General features: G+C 43.7%; 2 protein-coding genes and 1 long non-coding RNA gene across 4 annotated transcripts; all 3 read left to right on the forward strand.

Moving 5' to 3' along the window:
- Positions 1–310: 310 nt before the first annotated feature.
- fhdc2 (FH2 domain containing 2) lies at positions 311–10,160 on the forward strand. 2 transcript variants are annotated; one of them, XM_041048986.1, is made up of 12 exons: positions 311–544; positions 1,756–2,343; positions 2,443–2,504; positions 4,412–4,514; positions 4,772–4,857; positions 5,121–5,221; positions 5,479–5,549; positions 5,784–5,891; positions 6,312–6,382; positions 6,870–6,987; positions 7,139–7,303; positions 7,413–10,160. In XM_041048986.1, the coding sequence occupies exons 2-12, from the start codon at positions 1,867–1,869 to the stop codon at positions 9,348–9,350; spliced, it is 3,300 nt and encodes a 1,099-aa protein (XP_040904920.1). In that variant the 5' UTR covers positions 311–544; positions 1,756–1,866; the 3' UTR covers positions 9,351–10,160. The 2 variants fall into 2 exon arrangements, with proteins under 2 accessions (XP_040904920.1, XP_040904921.1); XM_041048987.1 differs by lacking the exon at positions 311–544 and having other exon boundaries at positions 1,682–2,343.
- A 1,929-nt stretch (positions 10,161–12,089) lies between these two features.
- On the forward strand, positions 12,090–15,845 carry rhogd (ras homolog gene family, member Gd). Its single transcript, XM_041047857.1, has 2 exons — positions 12,090–12,151; positions 12,804–15,845. The coding sequence occupies exon 2, from the start codon at positions 12,833–12,835 to the stop codon at positions 13,406–13,408; it is 576 nt and encodes a 191-aa protein (XP_040903791.1). The 5' UTR covers positions 12,090–12,151; positions 12,804–12,832; the 3' UTR covers positions 13,409–15,845.
- A 646-nt stretch (positions 15,846–16,491) lies between these two features.
- Positions 16,492–17,822, forward strand: LOC121188224. Its single transcript, XR_005894685.1, has 3 exons — positions 16,492–16,699; positions 17,432–17,530; positions 17,629–17,822. It is a non-coding gene; the product is annotated as an uncharacterized LOC121188224 (long non-coding RNA).
- The last annotated feature ends 580 nt before the right edge of the window (positions 17,823–18,402 follow it).

Below are 18,402 nucleotides of genomic sequence, written 5' to 3' on the forward strand. Positions count from 1 at the left end.
AATTTATAATAAAAATACTATGTGAGATATCAAGGTCATTCCTCTTAAAGATTAAAGAAACAAAGAGTTCAAAGCCATGGGTTATTTATGTTGGTGAGGTTCTTGACACTTTTACTCAATCTTTTTTTTTCCTCTTGGTATCAGAAATTCATCTCCAGCAAAACATCCTCTAAGTCTAAAAGTGGACGAAGGAGGAACGAAGATCGAGTGTACTCCCACCTGACAACCCTAAATCCGCCCATGGGAAAACTGCGGGGATACAATAAAGGCATATGAGAGTGCGGGAGCGCGCCTGCGCGATGATGAGGAACTGTGTGGAAGTTTCCCTGCAAGTTGAGAAAGACGAGGGGAGTGCTGCGAGCGGAGCGGCACAAGTCACCAGGAAAAAAACACCGGAGACACAACAAAAAAACAATCAACAACAACAAAAAAAAACTGATTGAAGCGCGTTTTCATTTAAGTTTCCTCTGAAATTAAAGCGGTGGCTCTCATCGGTGTTTGTGGAGTTACCTCACAGGAGAGAGAGAGTCCTCATCAGAGCCAGGTAAGTGAAGTAACTTGATTGAGTTGTCCTGAATCAGAGACATGAGAATTAATCGCGCAGTGTTTTGGTAATCTGTAACTGAGGCATAAATATTTTGTAATGTTAGGTGAACCAAAGTAAACTACCGAGTCTGTGGAACCGGTTTTGTCAGCTTAAAAAAATGTCAACATAAAAACAGTTGTAAAGTTTCTTAAATAGTCATGCAAAAGTCATGGCCGGTGTTCATTTTGTGTTTGATTACTCACTTTTCCCCGTTAATTTTCCATCCATCCTTCTCACGCACTCTTGGGTAATAATATCTGAGAAATGAGTTTTCGCTTGGAAAAGATACACATCTCAGCGAATGATGGAGGCTCAGATTAGCGGCGGTTTTTTTTTTTTTTTTTTTTTTGGAGCGCGCTCCTGTGGCGCTCGGAGGAACAGCTTTGCAATCAAGCGCATCCCTGTGAAGTTTCCCAAAAGTTGTGATTCATTTTAAGAACCCGGGAGAGGACGAGTTTTTTTGTTAAATGCAAAGCCATGTCATGATTAAAGACTTTCCCCTGAACCAGACACCTGAAACCTCTGAGTCATTCCTAATTGCTTTACTGATCCGACTTAAAACTTGCTGGTGCAAGTGTGTGCAACTGGCTTTCAGATGTTAATCTCCTATAAGGTGGAGAGAATATTATAAAGTCATGATTTCTGAAGCAGAACCTCTACTTCGCAGCTTTGTGGTTAAACGTGTTAAACGTGCATCTTACGTTGCCTGTGGTGTCTCCATGTATTCTAATTAGAAGGGAGAGGGCGCATGGTGGAGGTGTGTGTGTTTGCATGCAGTGAGGTGAAACTGAACAGGATGGGACAAGCTGTTCAAACAGCCTGACAGAGAGGGAGGGAGGGAGGAGGGGGGCACACATCTTGCCAGGATAGTACTTTCCCAAAAAACGCCTTGAACTTCCACTGAAAGTTGAAGCAGGGGTTACATTTTTTTTTTAAAAACTGTAGCTCCCAACTACTAGTTAGATCAGTCAGTGCACTGGAACCATGTTAATGAAAGGAGAAGTCAGGCCAGGTGTCAGCTCAGGTGAGGTCATCAGCCTCAGAGCTAACTTCACTGAGTTACTAACTATGTTACTAACCATCAAAACTCCACAATAGCAGTGATTTCCCGTCTCTTTCTGTGCTCAATATTTTCTGAGATAAGAGAATGCTGCTGTCTTGTTTCCTAGACTGGAATCACTGATCGACCTTTGAACTAAAGCCAAGTGACATCATTGACAGTCTGAACAGAGACTGTTCTCCCACTATCACCTCCCCCTCTGTCGCTCTTGGCCGCCTCTATGCTCATCAACCTGACAGTGGCCATCAAGGAAACTCGTGTCTTTCATGGAACACAGCCTGCCCACCCCATCGCTGCCCCTGAAGCTGTGGAAGTGACGGCCATGGATTCACGTCCAGTGCTGGTCGCCCCTCCACCGCCTCCCCTAGCGCCTCCGCCACCTCCGCCTCCTCCACCTCCTCCCCCACCTCCACCTGCATCCTCCTCGTCCTCCTCCTCGCCTTTTAGCAGGGCGGACAGTGCCCGTCGGAGCCGGCTGAGGAAGCTGAACTGGGAGCGTATCCCCAAAGAGAAGGTAGAGGGAAGGAAGAGTGTGTGGAGCGGGGCGGCCCCAGACGAGGATGAGTTCCCCATTGACCTCCATTCACTGGATGAGCTGTTTGGTCAGAAGGACAGTAAGCCTCATGACCGAACCAGCACTCTGAGACGCCGGTCTGCTCTGCTGCGCTGCAGATCCCCCCAGGACAGCTCAGAAGAGGTCAGATCATGGGGATGGTAGTGATTATTTTTCAGTAATGTATAAAGATGGTGATTCTTTCACTTTACTTTCCCTTATCACTGCTTTGCCTCTTCACAGATCTCCCTGTTGGACTCCAAACGCAGTATGAACATTGGAATATTTCTCCGCCAGTTCAAGATGTAAGCCCCCTCATTCCTTACCAGAGCTGAAATATTAGTCCATTAATCAATAAACAGATCAGCAGAAAATTATTTAGCAACAATTTTTTTTCAAGCCAAATAGCCAAGTTTTCCAAGTTACAGCTTCTCTGTTTGCGGGTTTTGGTGTTTGGCTTGACGCTGGACATTTGAAAATGTCAAATATTGGTCTGAGGAATTCGCCATCTTTTTTTTTGACATCTCATGAATCAAATGATTGCTTGAGAAAGTAATCAACAGTCTAATGGTGAGCTTGAGCCCTTGTCTTAACAGTCTGTTAAACTTGACCGGTTTCAGCTTTTAGCCTTTTTGTCTGCATTTGCTGGAGGTCACCATCAGTCAAAACTCCAAGCGCTTCTAAGTGCAGGAAACAGACGTGTGTACAATTGTGCCCGGGGGAACAGTACTTCACTTGAGATTGGCCATACACTGGAGCGTGTGGCCATACATCAAACATGGAGGGGTGTCAGGAGTGTGAAGTCTCATCATCAGGAGAGAGAGTCTGGAGTATATTGCAGTGGACAGGTGCAGGGGAGGGTGCACCCTGAGCAACTGGACTGGGGAGGGGTGGGGGGTGTCTTGAAGGAGGTTGGTGGGTAAGTGGCCCAGTATAGCCTTTAGTAGTCAGAGTTGACACCTGCTTGACACCCCCTTAAAAAGCATCTAATGTTAAAGCTACCCCCCCTACAGAGAGAGACCCCACTGGTGGCCTGTCATATTCATCCATCCCCTAAAGCCTCTTTAGCATGTTTGCCAGGCTCAAACAAAGCAAGACCTCTTGTAACCAAGAGGGCTGTCCTTTTTTGTTAAAATGCACATACAGACAGCATGGCATCTGAAACGTTTCTGTTGATGTTGGAAAATCGTGTGCTGAAAGAAAATACTCGACAAATGCAGGGGAAGAAAGTGCTGAGTGGCTAGATTGCTGTGCCTCCGCGTGCCCCGCGCACCTCTCAACCTAAGAGCGCGTCTTTTCTAAACTAGATTTGTCGAGACTTGTAAGGAAAGCCATTATGTGAAAAGAGCCTCTTCTGTACACAAACATTTGGCTTATTGGGAGCTGGTTTGCCCTCTGTTCGGAACTCAGATAGAGCTACTGTTCAAATATGGGCGTAGTTTAAACAAAATATGGTTTTATATTGTCATCAGTGTCTAAGTAGCCATTTCAATATCTTTTTATTGTGCGACAAGTTCTATTTATAGGCTGTTTCAGTCAGCATTGTGTTTTCAATAGAACTAGTTGGGACAAATAACAAAGAGTGTTTAACCACTTATCTGCTTTTGAGGGGAGTTCATTATTTATTTATTTATTTATTTATTTATTTATTTATTCTCAGTCTGCCATGGATGTTTTCGGGGGGGGGGGGCTGAACTGTTGTTGTCAAAGAGTTAGATGTGGACGTGCACATTCAGCTGTGAATGAGGACAGTTTGCTTGAGAATGAAAGGCCACACACAGTAGCATGGGCATAATGGAGAGTAAGCATGTGTGATGGGCTGTAAGACAAAGGGGGAGGGGAGAGGATAATGAAAAACTGCTGGAATGGAGGACAGATGTGTCATTTGGAGGAAGTAAGTCAGAGGTCAAACAGCCAGTCGGCTCAGTTTCTGGTCTTTCACCTTGACATCCCAAGGCCTTTCAGACGTCTCCTCTGCGTGTCTGCCTTTTATTTGCACAGTGAATATGCTACTTTGCATCGCCAGCTTGGCGTCAACTGAACCTCCGTCCCAGACTCTTTGACTGATAAGAATAGGATAAGCCTCAATGTTGTGTGAAACAAAGGGCTGATGCTGCTCATAACGTGTGTTTTCTCAGGCTGAAAAATCCCATTGCATGTTAAAAGTGATGTCATACTAAAAATGTGCATGTCGTTTTTTTTTTTTCCGCAGGCCTGCTAAAGAGATAGTTGAGGATATCAGGCAAGGTGCTGGGGACCGTTACGGAGCGGAGAAGCTCACAGAGCTTTGCAAATTGCTGCCTGACAGTGAGGAGGTAAAGTGCCTTTTTTTAGCATAGAAATGCAAGTGACAACCCTCCCCCCAATCTACTTTTACTCATCATCTGGCTCTGGTTAGGATGATCAAAAGTTTGCCATTACACCATGTTGATGTGGTCTGTTTCCAATGAAGGAGCACGCTGAAAGATATTGGAATTGACTGTTAACGTTGGTTTTACTATTCCAGTTTTTTTTTTTTTGTTGTTAATTGAAGCTGCTTTCCAAATTTTACTCAGCATCTGTTCTCTCTCAGGAGTCCCGCCTGAGGAGGTTCAGTGGGGAGCGGAGCTGGCTTGGAGAGCCTGATCTTTTCATGCTGCTGCTGGTGGAAGTCCCCAGGTACATCCCACCTTAGCCCTAGACTGGATAAAATTACCAAAAATATCCCCAATACCAGTACTTTCCTACACATTCTTTGTTTTTATTTTTTTAAACTCCTTGTTTTCCTTTATTTTAATGGTACACTTGTCCTCCTCACATGCCTCACTTTGTGATGACATGTGCTTGTTTAACTGATGATTGATCAGTAGTGCCTTTTTGTCTCTGTCATCAGTCACTCCTGTCTATTCATCCACCCGTCCCTCTCTGCCCTCTTCCATTAGTTTTCGGCTTCGTCTGGATGCCATGATCCTGCAACAAGAGTTTGACCCTGCTGTGACCTCTCTGTGTGTGGCAGCCAGATGTCTGAGGGAGGCGGCCAGAGGTAAAGTAACAGCAGGGAGTTGTGTACTCCACTGCAATAAAGATCTAGGTCTGTTTTTGTCCTTTTAAATGCCTTTTTTTTGTTGTTAAAGTTTTTTTTGTATAAGAGTTTATGTCATCAGTCAGCTTGAGTGTCAGTTCTTCAAAACAAAGTTGCTGAGTCATTTTAAGACCTTGATGTCAATGGCAGACACATTCATACACATTATGTCTCATCCCTGAGGCACAATATTGAATCTCTGTCTTTTACTCTCCTAGAACTGCTGAGCTGTCCTGAATTACACTCCATCCTTCGTTTGGTGCTGAAAGCTGGGAACTATATGAATGCTGTGAGTGATTCTTCTTTTTTTATTTGTTTTCTTTTCTTCAGCCCGACAAAGCAGAGCCAGACAATTTTTTTAATCTGTGTACAATACACCAGTCACTAGGGGTCAGGGTGTGTGCTCAGGGACGTCACTTTGACTGTGCACCTGGGTTTTGTATCATTGTTTGTTTAAAGTTGTCACATGTTGTGTGTGGGTGTGTGTGTGTATGTTTTTCTAACTTTGTACGGGGCTTCTCAGGGTGGATATTCGGGGAATGCCGCTGGTTTCCGAATTTCATCGCTGCTCAAACTGGCTGACACCAAAGCCAACAAGCCGGGCATGAATCTGCTGCACTTTGTAGCTATGGTAAGAACTGACATTCAGATGCAACACAGGTGCTGAATAAAATAAAATATTTTAAACAAAAGAGTTGGATACATTTTGTGCTTAAATATAAAGTTTAAGAAAATGTGAAGGGAAAATAATGCTCATTATATAAACCCTGCTGCTGCTCATGTAGAGGATTTGTATTGTGTATAAAGATATTTGTTAAAACCTGACCATTAATAGTAAAAAGGTATTAATATTGATGGCTTTTGGATGAAATTAGTTGTTTTTTTACAAGAAGCAAACAGTTCTGACCACAAAGTGCTTGAGGAACATTAGCCGTGTAAGATCTTCGATCCAGACTGCTCCACAAAGCATATGATTTAGTCAACATTAGCAAATGATGTGTTGCTTCTTTGGAAACAATAGCTGAATAATCATTTGTGTTTGTCTCCACAGGAAGCTGTGAAAAAAGACCAGAGTTTACTGTCATTTCCCAGCCAACTAGGCCATGTTGGCTCCGCCTCCAGGTCAGCCTCTTCCCGAAACTCAGATCCCATCAGATCCCACAGTGACTGAGTCTGAGGAAATAAACTAGCCCTGCCTAATATCGTCAAAAACAAACTGCAACTAAAACAAACGTAATGTACATATATTGCACACTCATATCCGAGAGAGGCACCCAGCTGTTAGCAACAGCTTGCTGCCTGAGTGAAAGTGGGTCATGACAACATTGATATTCCAAGCCAATATTTGAGCTCTGCTGGACAGTTCTGCACTGTTTCTGTTCTATGCTGTAGTTATCTACAAGGTGCTAAGGAATGACCATCCTTGTTCTGCTTTTTCAAGTAAAGCAGATTTTGCATGCTAGTCCAGGTCAACTGAAAAAATGTAATGCCTACTTTGGGTTGGATTTCCAACCTTTGGTTGGGAGACCTTTCTCAAAACATGTTACACAGCTGTTTCTTTACAGCTCTTAGCATAATTGTATATTACATGTCTTTTCATTCCCTGCAGGTTGTGTGAGGAGTCTGTTCTGGAGGATTTATCCAAGTTAAAAAGCAGAGTGGTTGCCCTCAAGGCAAACATCCAGACTGAGGCAGAGATTCAGCAGCACACACAACCTTTCCTGGAGGTATACAACTTATTGTTTTAAATTGCGACACACCAGCGAATATTTGCATTTCAACTTTGGCATGTTTTTATGGAGAGTGTAATAAATAGAGATAGAGAAATAAAAGTATTTGAAAGATGAGTTGGTAAAATATGTCTCCATCCATGTGCAGGTGGCTGAGGAGCGTCTGAAGGAGGCAGAGGATGAGGTGGAAGGCATGAGGATGTCGAGTCAGGCTCTGGTGGAGTTTTTTTGTGAGGACGACAGCACTTTTAAACTTGAGGAGGCATGCAGAGTCTTCCATTTGTTTTGCCATCGCTTCCAAAGAGCTGTCCAGGTTAGGTCCAGAAATCGATGCAAGAGTCATTTTATCGGAAAGATATATTTTGTCATAATGAGCCACAAGGATTTAACTAATTTTAACAAATCATCTTTTTTTTCTACAGGAGAATGCAGAGCGGGAGCTGAAGGAACAGAAACGTCTGCAGCGTCAACGTGAGATGGGGGAGAAGCGCCGCTCTCTGGCCGTTTGTACAGGGCTGGACCTGAGCCTGAGCCTTGCCAGAGAGCCTCACAATCAGGAAAACCAAGATGAACTGGAAAAACTCTTAGAGAAGAACCTTAGCTACACTTGGAGTCGTCGTAGCCTGAGAAGCTCTGACTCCCGCAGACACTCACACCACCTTCACAATGACATGTTAAAGAGCTTCCCTGAGTTGGGCAGCAGCCCGACATCCACCAGTTGTCACTCAAACAGCTCTTCAGACCACGAGACCACCACTGTGCTTTGTAGCTCTCCAGAAACTGATGGCACATGTTCCCCCACTGACCAAGAACCTGTTCTGAGTAGAGGGAGCGGGGCTCAGCCCAGCCAGACAACCAGCCGGAGCATGAAGGCAGTTCAGGACTCACGCGTTGCTACATTTAGTCATTCTCAGCACGGACGGGGCTTCACAGTCAAACAACAGGGGCCCGAGAGCATTTCCTATGTGATGCACAGCCAGCCGAAGGAAACGGGACTCGTTAAGGAAGCTGAGATTCCACATGAACACATGGCTTCGATGAACACAGAAACTTCACCCAGTTCCTGTACAAACTCTGCTGCTATAAATACTGATGCATCTGCCCTCTGTGTAAAAACCCAGACCTCTACTCACAGACATAGGTTTGGCCTGCAAGTAACAGACAATAATCGCCATCTTGAGAGTAAATCTAATGACTCTTCTGTCAATGAGCTGGTACCTCAGGCTGTTCATACGAGTGGAATACTTTCTCATAGTGATGCCAGGGCTGGGCTATTGAGGTACCAGAGATCTGAGAGTGAATCTCAGTCTTCTCTAAATGCTCCAGATAAAGCCCAGTCACACCCACAGACCAGAGAGATGCATGCTGTGACAAGTGCTGTGATGCCTTTGCCTGATGCAGATCTAACAAAGCAGACAGACACAGAAGTTGCATCCACACCTGTGGACGACAACTGGATGCCCTCCAGTCTACCAGAGTTCAGCCAGTCACAGCCAGAGGAGTACACTGATTTTCCAGGTCCAGACAGGGAGGTTGCGAGGTCATACTCCCGTGTTGGTGAAACACTGGAGTGCCACACTTTGGTGAAAGGCCTCAGATCCTATGACGCCTTGTCACCTCCAACCTCTCCACTCCCACGCCCCGCACCAAGCCTTTGCTCCAAGTGGAGGAAAGAGAGGGAGGTTGACCTTCGAGAGGGGACAACTCCAGGGTCTCCTACATCAAAGGAGGAAATTCAAACCATGAAGATCCCTGTGCGTAGTGGGATAGGATCCAAACGGGGACTTGTGTCACGTGCAGGACCTTCCAATAGCACAGGGATCCCCAGGGTCCGCAGCAAAACTGAGCCTTCAAATGGTGCACCGGCCCCTACAAACCCACCCACTCCTAGCCGGCTGTCTACTCCTCGCAGCGTGTCAATGCGCTCGTCTCCCATCACTCGGCCTGCCACCATTCAAGCAGAGGTGAAACGAAGTAATAGCACTCGGGAGAGGACTGTAAATGAGCCACAGACTGCAGGAAAGCCTACCCTGGCCCGCAGGACCTCGGACAGATCCGTACCAGAGAAGGTCTCAGGCAGCATCCAGCCAGCCTTTGTCAGAGGGACTCCTCTCCGCGTGTCAAAACGACTTGCCCCAAACTCTGAGACTCAGGTTTCTTCCCAGCCTCGCACTGCCCACAGCCCATCCTCTGCCACGGCCAAGACAATACGCACGGCTGTCATATCTGCAGCCCGAAATAAAACTGCCAAGACCACAAGCACAGCTGCCTCTCCTGCCAGCTCTAAAATCCCTACAGCTTCACGGATACCTGGTCCCAAAATGCCTCGAGCTACTGCATCTCAACCACTGTGGAGGTGATGGACATGAATAAGTGCCCATACTGTGCAGTTTATAAAATCTTTTCATGCCTTTTACGTATTTCAGTGTAATATATGCAATGTGGGTATTCACAAATTATGTGAGTCATCAGTCAGATGATTTCTGGTTTGAATCAGCCTCAACTGTAGTCCATCTAAATTCAACTTTTATGAAAGGAGTATGTTTGTATGTAGTTCTGAGTGCTTAGGGTCTACATGTGTGATATAGAGCTGCACTGGGAGCATCTGGGATACTTTTATCTCTCACCGACCACTAGAAAAGAAGAATAGATTATTTAAATCCTACCTCTTTTTTGCATCTGTTCGTGTCCTTTGCAGGCAATAGGACACGACAAAAAGACCCATGTTCATGTGTTAAACAGTTTAACATATATTTCATGTTAGTAAAATGGATTCAACATAGTGGCTGTGTGCTTTGTAAGGACTGTGATTTGGGAAACGGTTTCAATCACTCTGGCATAGAATTTTTTTTTTTTTTTTTAAGGAAGTTGTCCAAACGATTTTGAATACTGTGACCCTTCTGATAAGTGATCATTGTGTTCTGACACTTTACTGTCTCACAGTCTGGACTTAACTCGGTACACTATTGAACTGTTCATCCTCTTGCTGAGAGGCCTCATCGTTCGAATGCACTTTACAAACTGAAGAAGAGGCTGCAAGGAGATAATTACTGTAATTTTTGTTTTATATCAAAATATTCTATAACTTTATTGAATAGCATTGGTTGTTATTCACTGCACCATGTGGATTTGTAAATAAGAAGATGAATAAAGATGGTGATCTGAACAGAGCTGTTGTTTGTTTAATTGAATTAAAATGTTCTGGTTTGTTACTGACATATTCATCAAACCTGTTCTTTAGCTTTGTATTCAGGCAAGCACTTGTTTTGAGAGCATTCATTTTCAAGGTCCCCACTCTTCTTCATCAATTGCTGCACTTGCATCTTGCTGTCCTGTGTCTTTTTGTCACCCTCATTTTTCTCTCTCCCTCTTCTTCAGAAGTCCCACTTGCTGCATCTCTTGACACAGTCACCCCCAAGCCTGTCAGTGGCTGTTGTCATGGAAATGCTACAGACGTCCCGGGGAATCTCCTGGCAGAATAGTGGGGTGCAAGGGTTGGGGTGGAGGGTGACTGTGGGTGTAGGGTCCCAGTGGGAATTCTCTCTTTATAGGCTGCAGTGACGCCAGAACCTCTTGGGAAAGGCAATAAACTGGTGCCTCTTTGTGTTCTTGAGTGTCCGGTTGTCGGTCAGTGCTGGCCTCTTAACCTGGCCCAGTGTTTAGAGGTGACATCATCAGCTGGTCTCCAGGGGTGCAGGACCGAGTGCTCTGAAGTGATCCCTTTTTTAGGTGCCTTCGTGTATTCTGCATTGATCTGAAAGCACTGGCTCAGTGAGAATAATGCCACGTCTGAAGGTGAATAAATGATATATGGGCTTTAAGCCCGCACTAACCACGTAGAGGATGAGGTCCAAAAGACAGGAGACAGGATTGTTTTATGGCCTGTTTGTATGTGCGGTATGTAAGCATACACAGTGACACATAATGGCATTTAATGGTAAGAATGTGGGTGATTCAAGAGAAAGGGTAAGGCCAAAGTAGAAAGTCTGTAGGTGTCCATGCATTCAGACAACTCTTGAAATGTCAACAGGCTGGTAAAATCCAGGAGAGGCCTCTCTGTCAAGCACAACAAGGAACGCTGGAAAGCTTGGTAGAAACACTGGGAACACACAAGACAATCTGGCAAGGAGTGTAGGGAGGACGGGGACTAAATACATCAGGAGGCGGGGAGACAATTACACACAGGTGAAACACATTAAGGGAGGAAAGGTAATCAGGAGGTGGGAGGAGCACACGAGGAGAGGGAAGTCAAGACACCTGAAACGAGAGGAAGAACCATGAACAATTGGAAACTCAATCATTACCAAAATAAAACAGGAAACACTAAATAAACAATAAGACCACCCTGGCTCCCAGGGTGAAACCTGACACTGTCATTTGCAGTGACACTGACTGGATTTAGTGTTTAGTGTTAGTGAAAAAGTGTTAGATTGGAAGTCAGTAAGGTTCAGGGACATCTCTGTTTGTTACAAGATGTAAAATAAGTATTGGGAGGTGCCTATTACTGTGGTCAGTGTGTGAAAATAAAGTTGTCTGATGTTATCTTTGTATTGCTGGAGGAAGTAAATGCTGTGGCTTGCAGCAGGAAATATTATGCAATATTATGCCCTGCACCAGCTACAGTGTTAAAATGCTCTGTATATGGTAATGCATGACAAATCCAAAATAACACTCTGAGAGGGACCATTCTGAACAAGTGCTTTGCTTTGCTTTTGTTTCTATTTACATTTTGCATCTCATACTTTTACTTAAACTTAATTATAATTACAAATGCAAGACATTTACTTGTAATGGCATTGGCATTTTTACATTGATTTATTGCTCCACTTACTTGGCAAACAAATGATAAAACTTATCCTATTATTCTGACACAACATTTGTAGTTTAAGATAAATCTAAATTCTTGTAACAGTGTTTTAACTTGAACTTTTTCTACTGTGCTCTCTGTACCGCACAGGCCAAATGTAAGCTAGGAAAATCACAGGGAAAACAAAACAGCATAACAACGCCATCTAGTGTCAGACAAACGACAGTCACAAAGTGAAACTACAGCTACCAGTTTACATTGTTTCCGTACGTCGAGTTTTACGTAATGGACAGCTCCCCGGATGCGGCTGTGATTGACTATACCAGGCAAAAAGAGATCGAAAGACAAGTGGCGGTAAGTCACAAAATCCTTAAAATTTCACGGTTACAGCAAATTACTACTTCTGAGACATACACTAGAACAGAATATAATTTTTTTGAGTAACTTGGGGGTGGTAGCAGGTCAGGAATAGGCCTTTCTCAGAAGTGGCTTGCAAAAAAACTTTCAACTTGTTTGCTAACTAGCTAGGTTATTAGCAACAGAATGCGCTAGTTCCTTAGCTTGATGCTAGTGAGTAGGGGGAACGCCTAGAATCATAAGTATACGGTGTGAAACAATACAAACCAGAAAATTAGCGTCTCGCTTCTGTTATACTCGTTGTCCTTTATTAATGGATCAGATCTATAAAGTGTCCAGACTTTGTTCATTACTGGACGACTGAAACTGGTCGCTAACGTTGACCTATGTACCGTTACTTACGTCGATGAGCTAACGTCGGCGGCGGTTAGCTCGTCTGCTAACTGGGTGTAAAGCTGGATTACTGTACAGACCGCTATTGCAGAGTCACTAGCCCGTAATTTTACCTGCGAGTGACTCTACACGCTCTTAAAGTGTAATAATCATACCCCTTATTATTGTTGATGAAAAGCTGAGATTAGCCTCACACAGCAGTAGTCTTGGATTATTGTAATTAGAAGTTACCCAGGTGCTTTCTTTTCGTTGTCAGGTGCTGCAGCCCCAGTGGTCGTAGGCAGGATGCAGACCATAAAGTGTGTGGTGGTGGGTGATGGGGCAGTGGGTAAAACTTGTTTACTCATCTCTTATACCACCAATGCCTTCCCTGAAGAGTACATTCCCACGGTGTTTGACAACTATAGCGCTCAGATGAGCGTGGACGGCCGCACTGTCAGCCTCAACTTGTGGGACACGGCTGGTCAAGAGGAGTATGACCGCCTGCGCACTCTCTCCTATCCCCAGACCAACGTTTTTATCATCTGCTTTTCCATCGGCAGCCCCTCCTCCCATGCCAATGTCAGGCACAAGTGGCACCCCGAGGTGTCTCACCACTGCCCCAATGTGCCCATCCTGCTTGTGGGCACCAAGAAGGACCTGAGGGGTGATGCAGAAACGGTGAAGAAGCTGAAGGAGCAGGGCCTTGCTCCCACCACCCAGCAGCAGGGAAACGCCCTGGCTAAGCAGATTGGGGCTGTTAAATACATGGAGTGTTCTGCTCTGCAGCAAGATGGTGTTAGGGAGGTGTTTGCCGATGCTGTGAGGGCAGTATTGTATCCAGTCACGAAAAAGAACCCCAAGAAGTGTGTCCTGTTGTAATTAATGGTTCCCATGGTTGGACTGTGTAGAGAGATGATGGAGATCCACAGATGCAAAGGAAGGCCGAGGAATGAAGGTCGTCATCTGGCTGCCTCCATACCACCTCCAGCAGTTCAGACTTTGTTTTCAAATCCTCTCTCACTCCTCTCTTCCTTATTCATCTCTTGGAGGATTTCTCTTCGTTGCCATCATCACCAAAGTGACTATGCCAAAATGGGGGCAACAGACTGTATCTCCTCTATTTTTCTTACATTTTAACTTTTTATATTTACACTTTTTTTTTCCAATTTTACACCTGTTCTAGATTTATAGCTTCTCTGCTTTGCCTTATAAAATGCTGATCATGGTTGTCACAAGCCATAACAACATCGAAACCAACCAACCAAGCTACCCTGTTTGACTGGAGAGAAGAGATCTACCTTTGTTCAGGTGGAGAAATAATGACTACCTCAAACTCTCACCTAGGTTGCATCTCATGAGACTCAAGCAAAGTCACCATCAAAATGCTTTGACTTGCCTATTTAGATGTAATAAACTGACAAGTAGAGGGTGAACAAGTTTTAATTTCAAGCAGCTTGAGTCCAGACAAGGTGTGATGACTCCCAGACGAATGCCAGTACCGCTTAACCAATATGCACAGATTAGAGGTTAAACTCTCAAGCTGCAATTCCCCTTGTGCTCAGTCTGGCATGTTAGAGCTGTCTGGCAGGCTGCCCCTCCAGCCACTAGCACTGCTCTCTCACTGCCATGCATGGAAGAGCCACTAGGCCTTTGAAGATAAACCGGATCCATTAAAAGCAGCCGACCATTTGCCCTCTTCAGTAATGGAGGAGCAGGTGTCATAAGGCCTCTGCCAAATTAACCCACACTGGTACTGGATTTCTTGGGCTGACGTCTTCAGGAAGTCAGGTTGTAGTACAGCTCTCCTCTGTCTTCGTCTTAACTCTTGATGCTCACACCGAGTGCCATTTTAAAAACATGCCTAAGAATTACTTTTTGTCAGAGAGACTTTATTTTGTCTAATTATGTTGAATTTACTCTGTAAATGATTTTTTTTTTCTTCAAGTGTTTTTAACCTGAGTGCGGTAATGGCCAAAGTTGAATATATTTTTTTGTAATAGCCTATGTTTATTTGATCAGTAAGATTTGTTTTGTAATTAATACTCAGATTTGATAAAGCAGAACTCAATAACATTTTACATTTCAATTACATTATGTCCTTACATTTAAGGTCCACAGACTTGTACCACTTCATAATTGATTCAGTATACCATATAATACCAGAATATGTTTTAACTGGCTTATGCTAGGCTTATATACTTTTCCTACATTGTCTTGGTTAGGTGAATAGGATTTCATCTTGGAAGAAGCAGTGTCATAGCTGCCTTGTTAACCATGCAACAGCAATTTATCTACAACATGGAAGGAGCCTTTTATTTGGTCAGGTGCCTTATCTAAACCAAAGACCACAGCAGTGCTCCTTTGTCAAACCCAAAGGTGGTCATTTATAGCGCTGCAAGTGCCACGAGACCTTTTAAATACAGGTCCAACCAGCTCTGGGTTTCGTTTTTGTAAATTTTCAGAAGCTTTCTGCCTTAGTTCCTTCCAGTAAACACACTCTTCTTGCAGCGCTCTTTGTAAGACACAGGTGCTAAACTGACATCTTGCATGGCAAGTCTTTGTGCATTTGTGAAACGGAGCGCTCGTGGCGCACAGCTCTTAACAGATTGTGGTTTACATCCCTGCATTGCATGGTGCAGTGAGGGCAAGGCGCAAGCACAACCTGCACATACGGTTAGCAAGAGCTGCTTTGGTGGAACGTACCTTGTCACATCTGAGAATTTTTATACATTTTATAAAATATTTTTTTAGTAACAACTGGTTGCTCATTTGTGCTTTCAGCTGCCAGTAATACCAGCAACCCTTTTACTATAGTTATTTTCATTTACTCACTCGAGCTGGGTGTATCATAAGTCAACCTAGCTTGTGGCCTGTGTAAAGTCTAGAATAACCGAAGCGCAACACGAGCGGGAGGTTTTTTTTTTTGTTGTTTTTTTTTTTTGTAACAACAGTGATGCGGTTTGAGATCTGCCTAAAGATGTGTGAAAACTTCCCAGATCGGTGTGTGGAGGGTTGAATGTAAGTGCACAATTTGTCAAACTGTCAACTGTGGTGAGCTTGTTTTTTTTTGCCATGTCCTGATTTCACTCAGATAATGCTGTTGAAGTGGAACATACACCTGTGGGCTCTGTATGTCTGTGTCCCGGAGCTGTATGCTACCGTGTGCGTGGTACTACGCTTTTACACTGGGAACTTGATTTGTAGAAATCTGTTTGTAATTGTTTTATATATAACAAAAGCATATTTGTATAAATGAACTAACAGTGAGATGATTTTAAATTATGCCAAATAAAATGGTGGTTAAAACCAGACAGTTTTTATTCTTCAGTGCTTAGAGTTTTTATTATGTATTACACATAATCAGGACATTACTGCACAGCTGTATGATAACAGTGAAAGAATAAAGCTAGACTGATATATGTGTGTGCTGTGAGGAGTCACACGTTTACATGGAGCCACTTGTATTTTCAGTTACAGAAACCACACTGTGCCTGCGGTGTACATACACGAATGTAGCTAGTTTTCTTTCATGTTAATGCTTTTTCAGTTACCATGTCCGAACACTAGATGGACACAGCCTTCTAGCTCAGTTCCATGTTAGACAGAAGAAGTGCCATTCTTCAAAGCCTGTGTTTTTTTTTTTTCTTTCTGTACATTTGGAGTTAATGGTCTATACCGATCCGGTTTTCAGGGCCATCATTCAATTTAGCAGACACCCACAAGTTCAATCAGTTTCAGGGGCTTAAAAAAATGTACGTGCTGCTTACTCTGAAAAATTCCCCTGACCTTTATGGGTGGTGGCGGTGACAAATGACAGATGTGTTGAACTCCACCAAAGGCTCATTACAACATCACTGCAGCAACATTTAGAGCTCATTTCCTCTGCGGTCTGTCTCTAAATGTTTTACAACCGAGACAATGCTGAATGTATGTTTACAGCCTGTAAAAACTCTGTTACTCTCCGTGTTGCAGCTTGATTTATTATTTCAGCGCACACTGCTAAGTGCTAACTGTAGAGGCATTCAGGAAAACCATGCTTAGAGGGACGCCTGAGCTGTGTGATGGTTAAATAAGATGAGAAAGGATGAGCGCTCGTTGCTGTCTGCAATACGCTTAACTAAGGCAGGGGGATTAATGTGACTTGGGTCGGTTAAGGTGAACCATTTTTAGGTGAGTGGGCAGCATAATGATTTTAATGGTCACTGTACATATTTTAGTCATTTGCTACATGTCTGTCTCCCTTTTTTCCTTCCTTTTTTGTTTATTTTTGTAAAATAAGACCTGGGCCCTGTCATTTGAAAGTGAAAAAGAGTAGTGAGCTTGATTTGACTGCTGATGAGTCCACACAAGCCTGGATTTTTCAGTTCTTCAAAACTGGCTTTAAATATGATCCTAAGCTGTTGTCATAGCAACAAGACTTAAAGCTCAAACATGTAGAAAGACAGACCTGTTCGCAGTTAGCTGGACCATGGTATGTCTGTATGTATGCTGACATACAAAAAGGTTTTTTTTTTTTGGCAATTGGAAAAGTCTGGGTGTAAATATCACAATGAATTTTTCATGATGAACAGTTAAGGGACGATATGAAAATAACTGGGGTGACACTGAATATTATATTTCATTTTATGAAAAAGCAGTGCCTTTCACAGCATTATTAATATTTTCTTTGGACCCTCCTCCTAACTTAAAAGAGAATGCAATAGTAAAACAAAAAACACTATTTACTGTTAAAGCACTAAATCTCCCTATACATGGTAAAGTACACAACAAAACAAATACAAATTGGGATATTCAACTGTAACTTTCTGACTGTTAGAAGACCAACAGAGCAAGAACATACTGCATGTTTGTCATTTGAATATTAAAATGTATTAGATCTAATTTAATCTAATCTAATTTCAGCCGCTCTTAATTATTACATTGGAGAGAACCTCACCAACAACAGTGTAAAGCACAAAAACAGCATTAACAAGGCAAGAAGAAACACAAAATTAGACTTAGGTGAGTCGGTTACCGTAGTGCATTCTGGGAGGCTTCCCTGTGAGTGCTGATGATGGTTTTAACTTTCTCTCCCTGTTTTTATGTTTCTTGTTTCACAGTTCAAGATAACATCATCCAGGATGAGCAAATCAAAGAGGGCTCAGTGCTCCGTGTTCTCATTTATCTGTGCGACAGACACCAGACCAAACAGGTGTTAAATTTACGGTGTGCAGTACATGATGTAAATGTAGATGTTTTTCATGTTGAAGAGTCACACGGCGAACCTTGTGCTTGAACTCTGCAGGAGGTGAAATTTTTGCTGTGTTCCATCTCTGCCTGTTTGATAGAAATGTGCGGCTGAGGGTAAGCCGACCAGCAGATATCCTTTCTGTGAGTCATCAGCGTGGAGCGAGTGGGAGTGCTGGCCTCCGTCGGGACCTTGATCTCAGCTCAGTCTATCTCTCCTCAATCTCCCTGGCTCCTTTCCTCCCTCTCACTGTCCATTTGATGATGTGCTGGGTAAAGCCAAAGGGCCGGGCAGCTCCCGGCGCTATTCAGTCAAGGAACTGGGGAGATTCCTCTTCTTCTCCTTGTCTAAAGATGAAAAAGCAAAAGGCCTTGATCTAATAGACGGCCCGCAGCTAGAGCGAGACTGAGAAAGCTGCAGTTCTGCATTCAAATCAAACCGTTCCAGCAGAAGGAGAGGGAAAATGAGATTGGAAAGGAACTCGGGGAGGGGGGAGTGAAGGCCGTTGGCTGTGTTTGCAACAAAATAGGACTCAGAGCGGAGGAGAAAGAGTGAGGTGCTGAGACAGTAATTGAAAGATAGAAAATGGGCATAAATAATGATGGAGTGGAGGGGACCTCAGTCAAGTTGTGTCAAATGTGAAACC

This window comes from Toxotes jaculatrix, chromosome 10 (assembly GCF_017976425.1).
Source record: "Toxotes jaculatrix isolate fToxJac2 chromosome 10, fToxJac2.pri, whole genome shotgun sequence".
Classification (NCBI taxonomy): Eukaryota; Metazoa; Chordata; class Actinopteri; family Toxotidae; genus Toxotes; species Toxotes jaculatrix.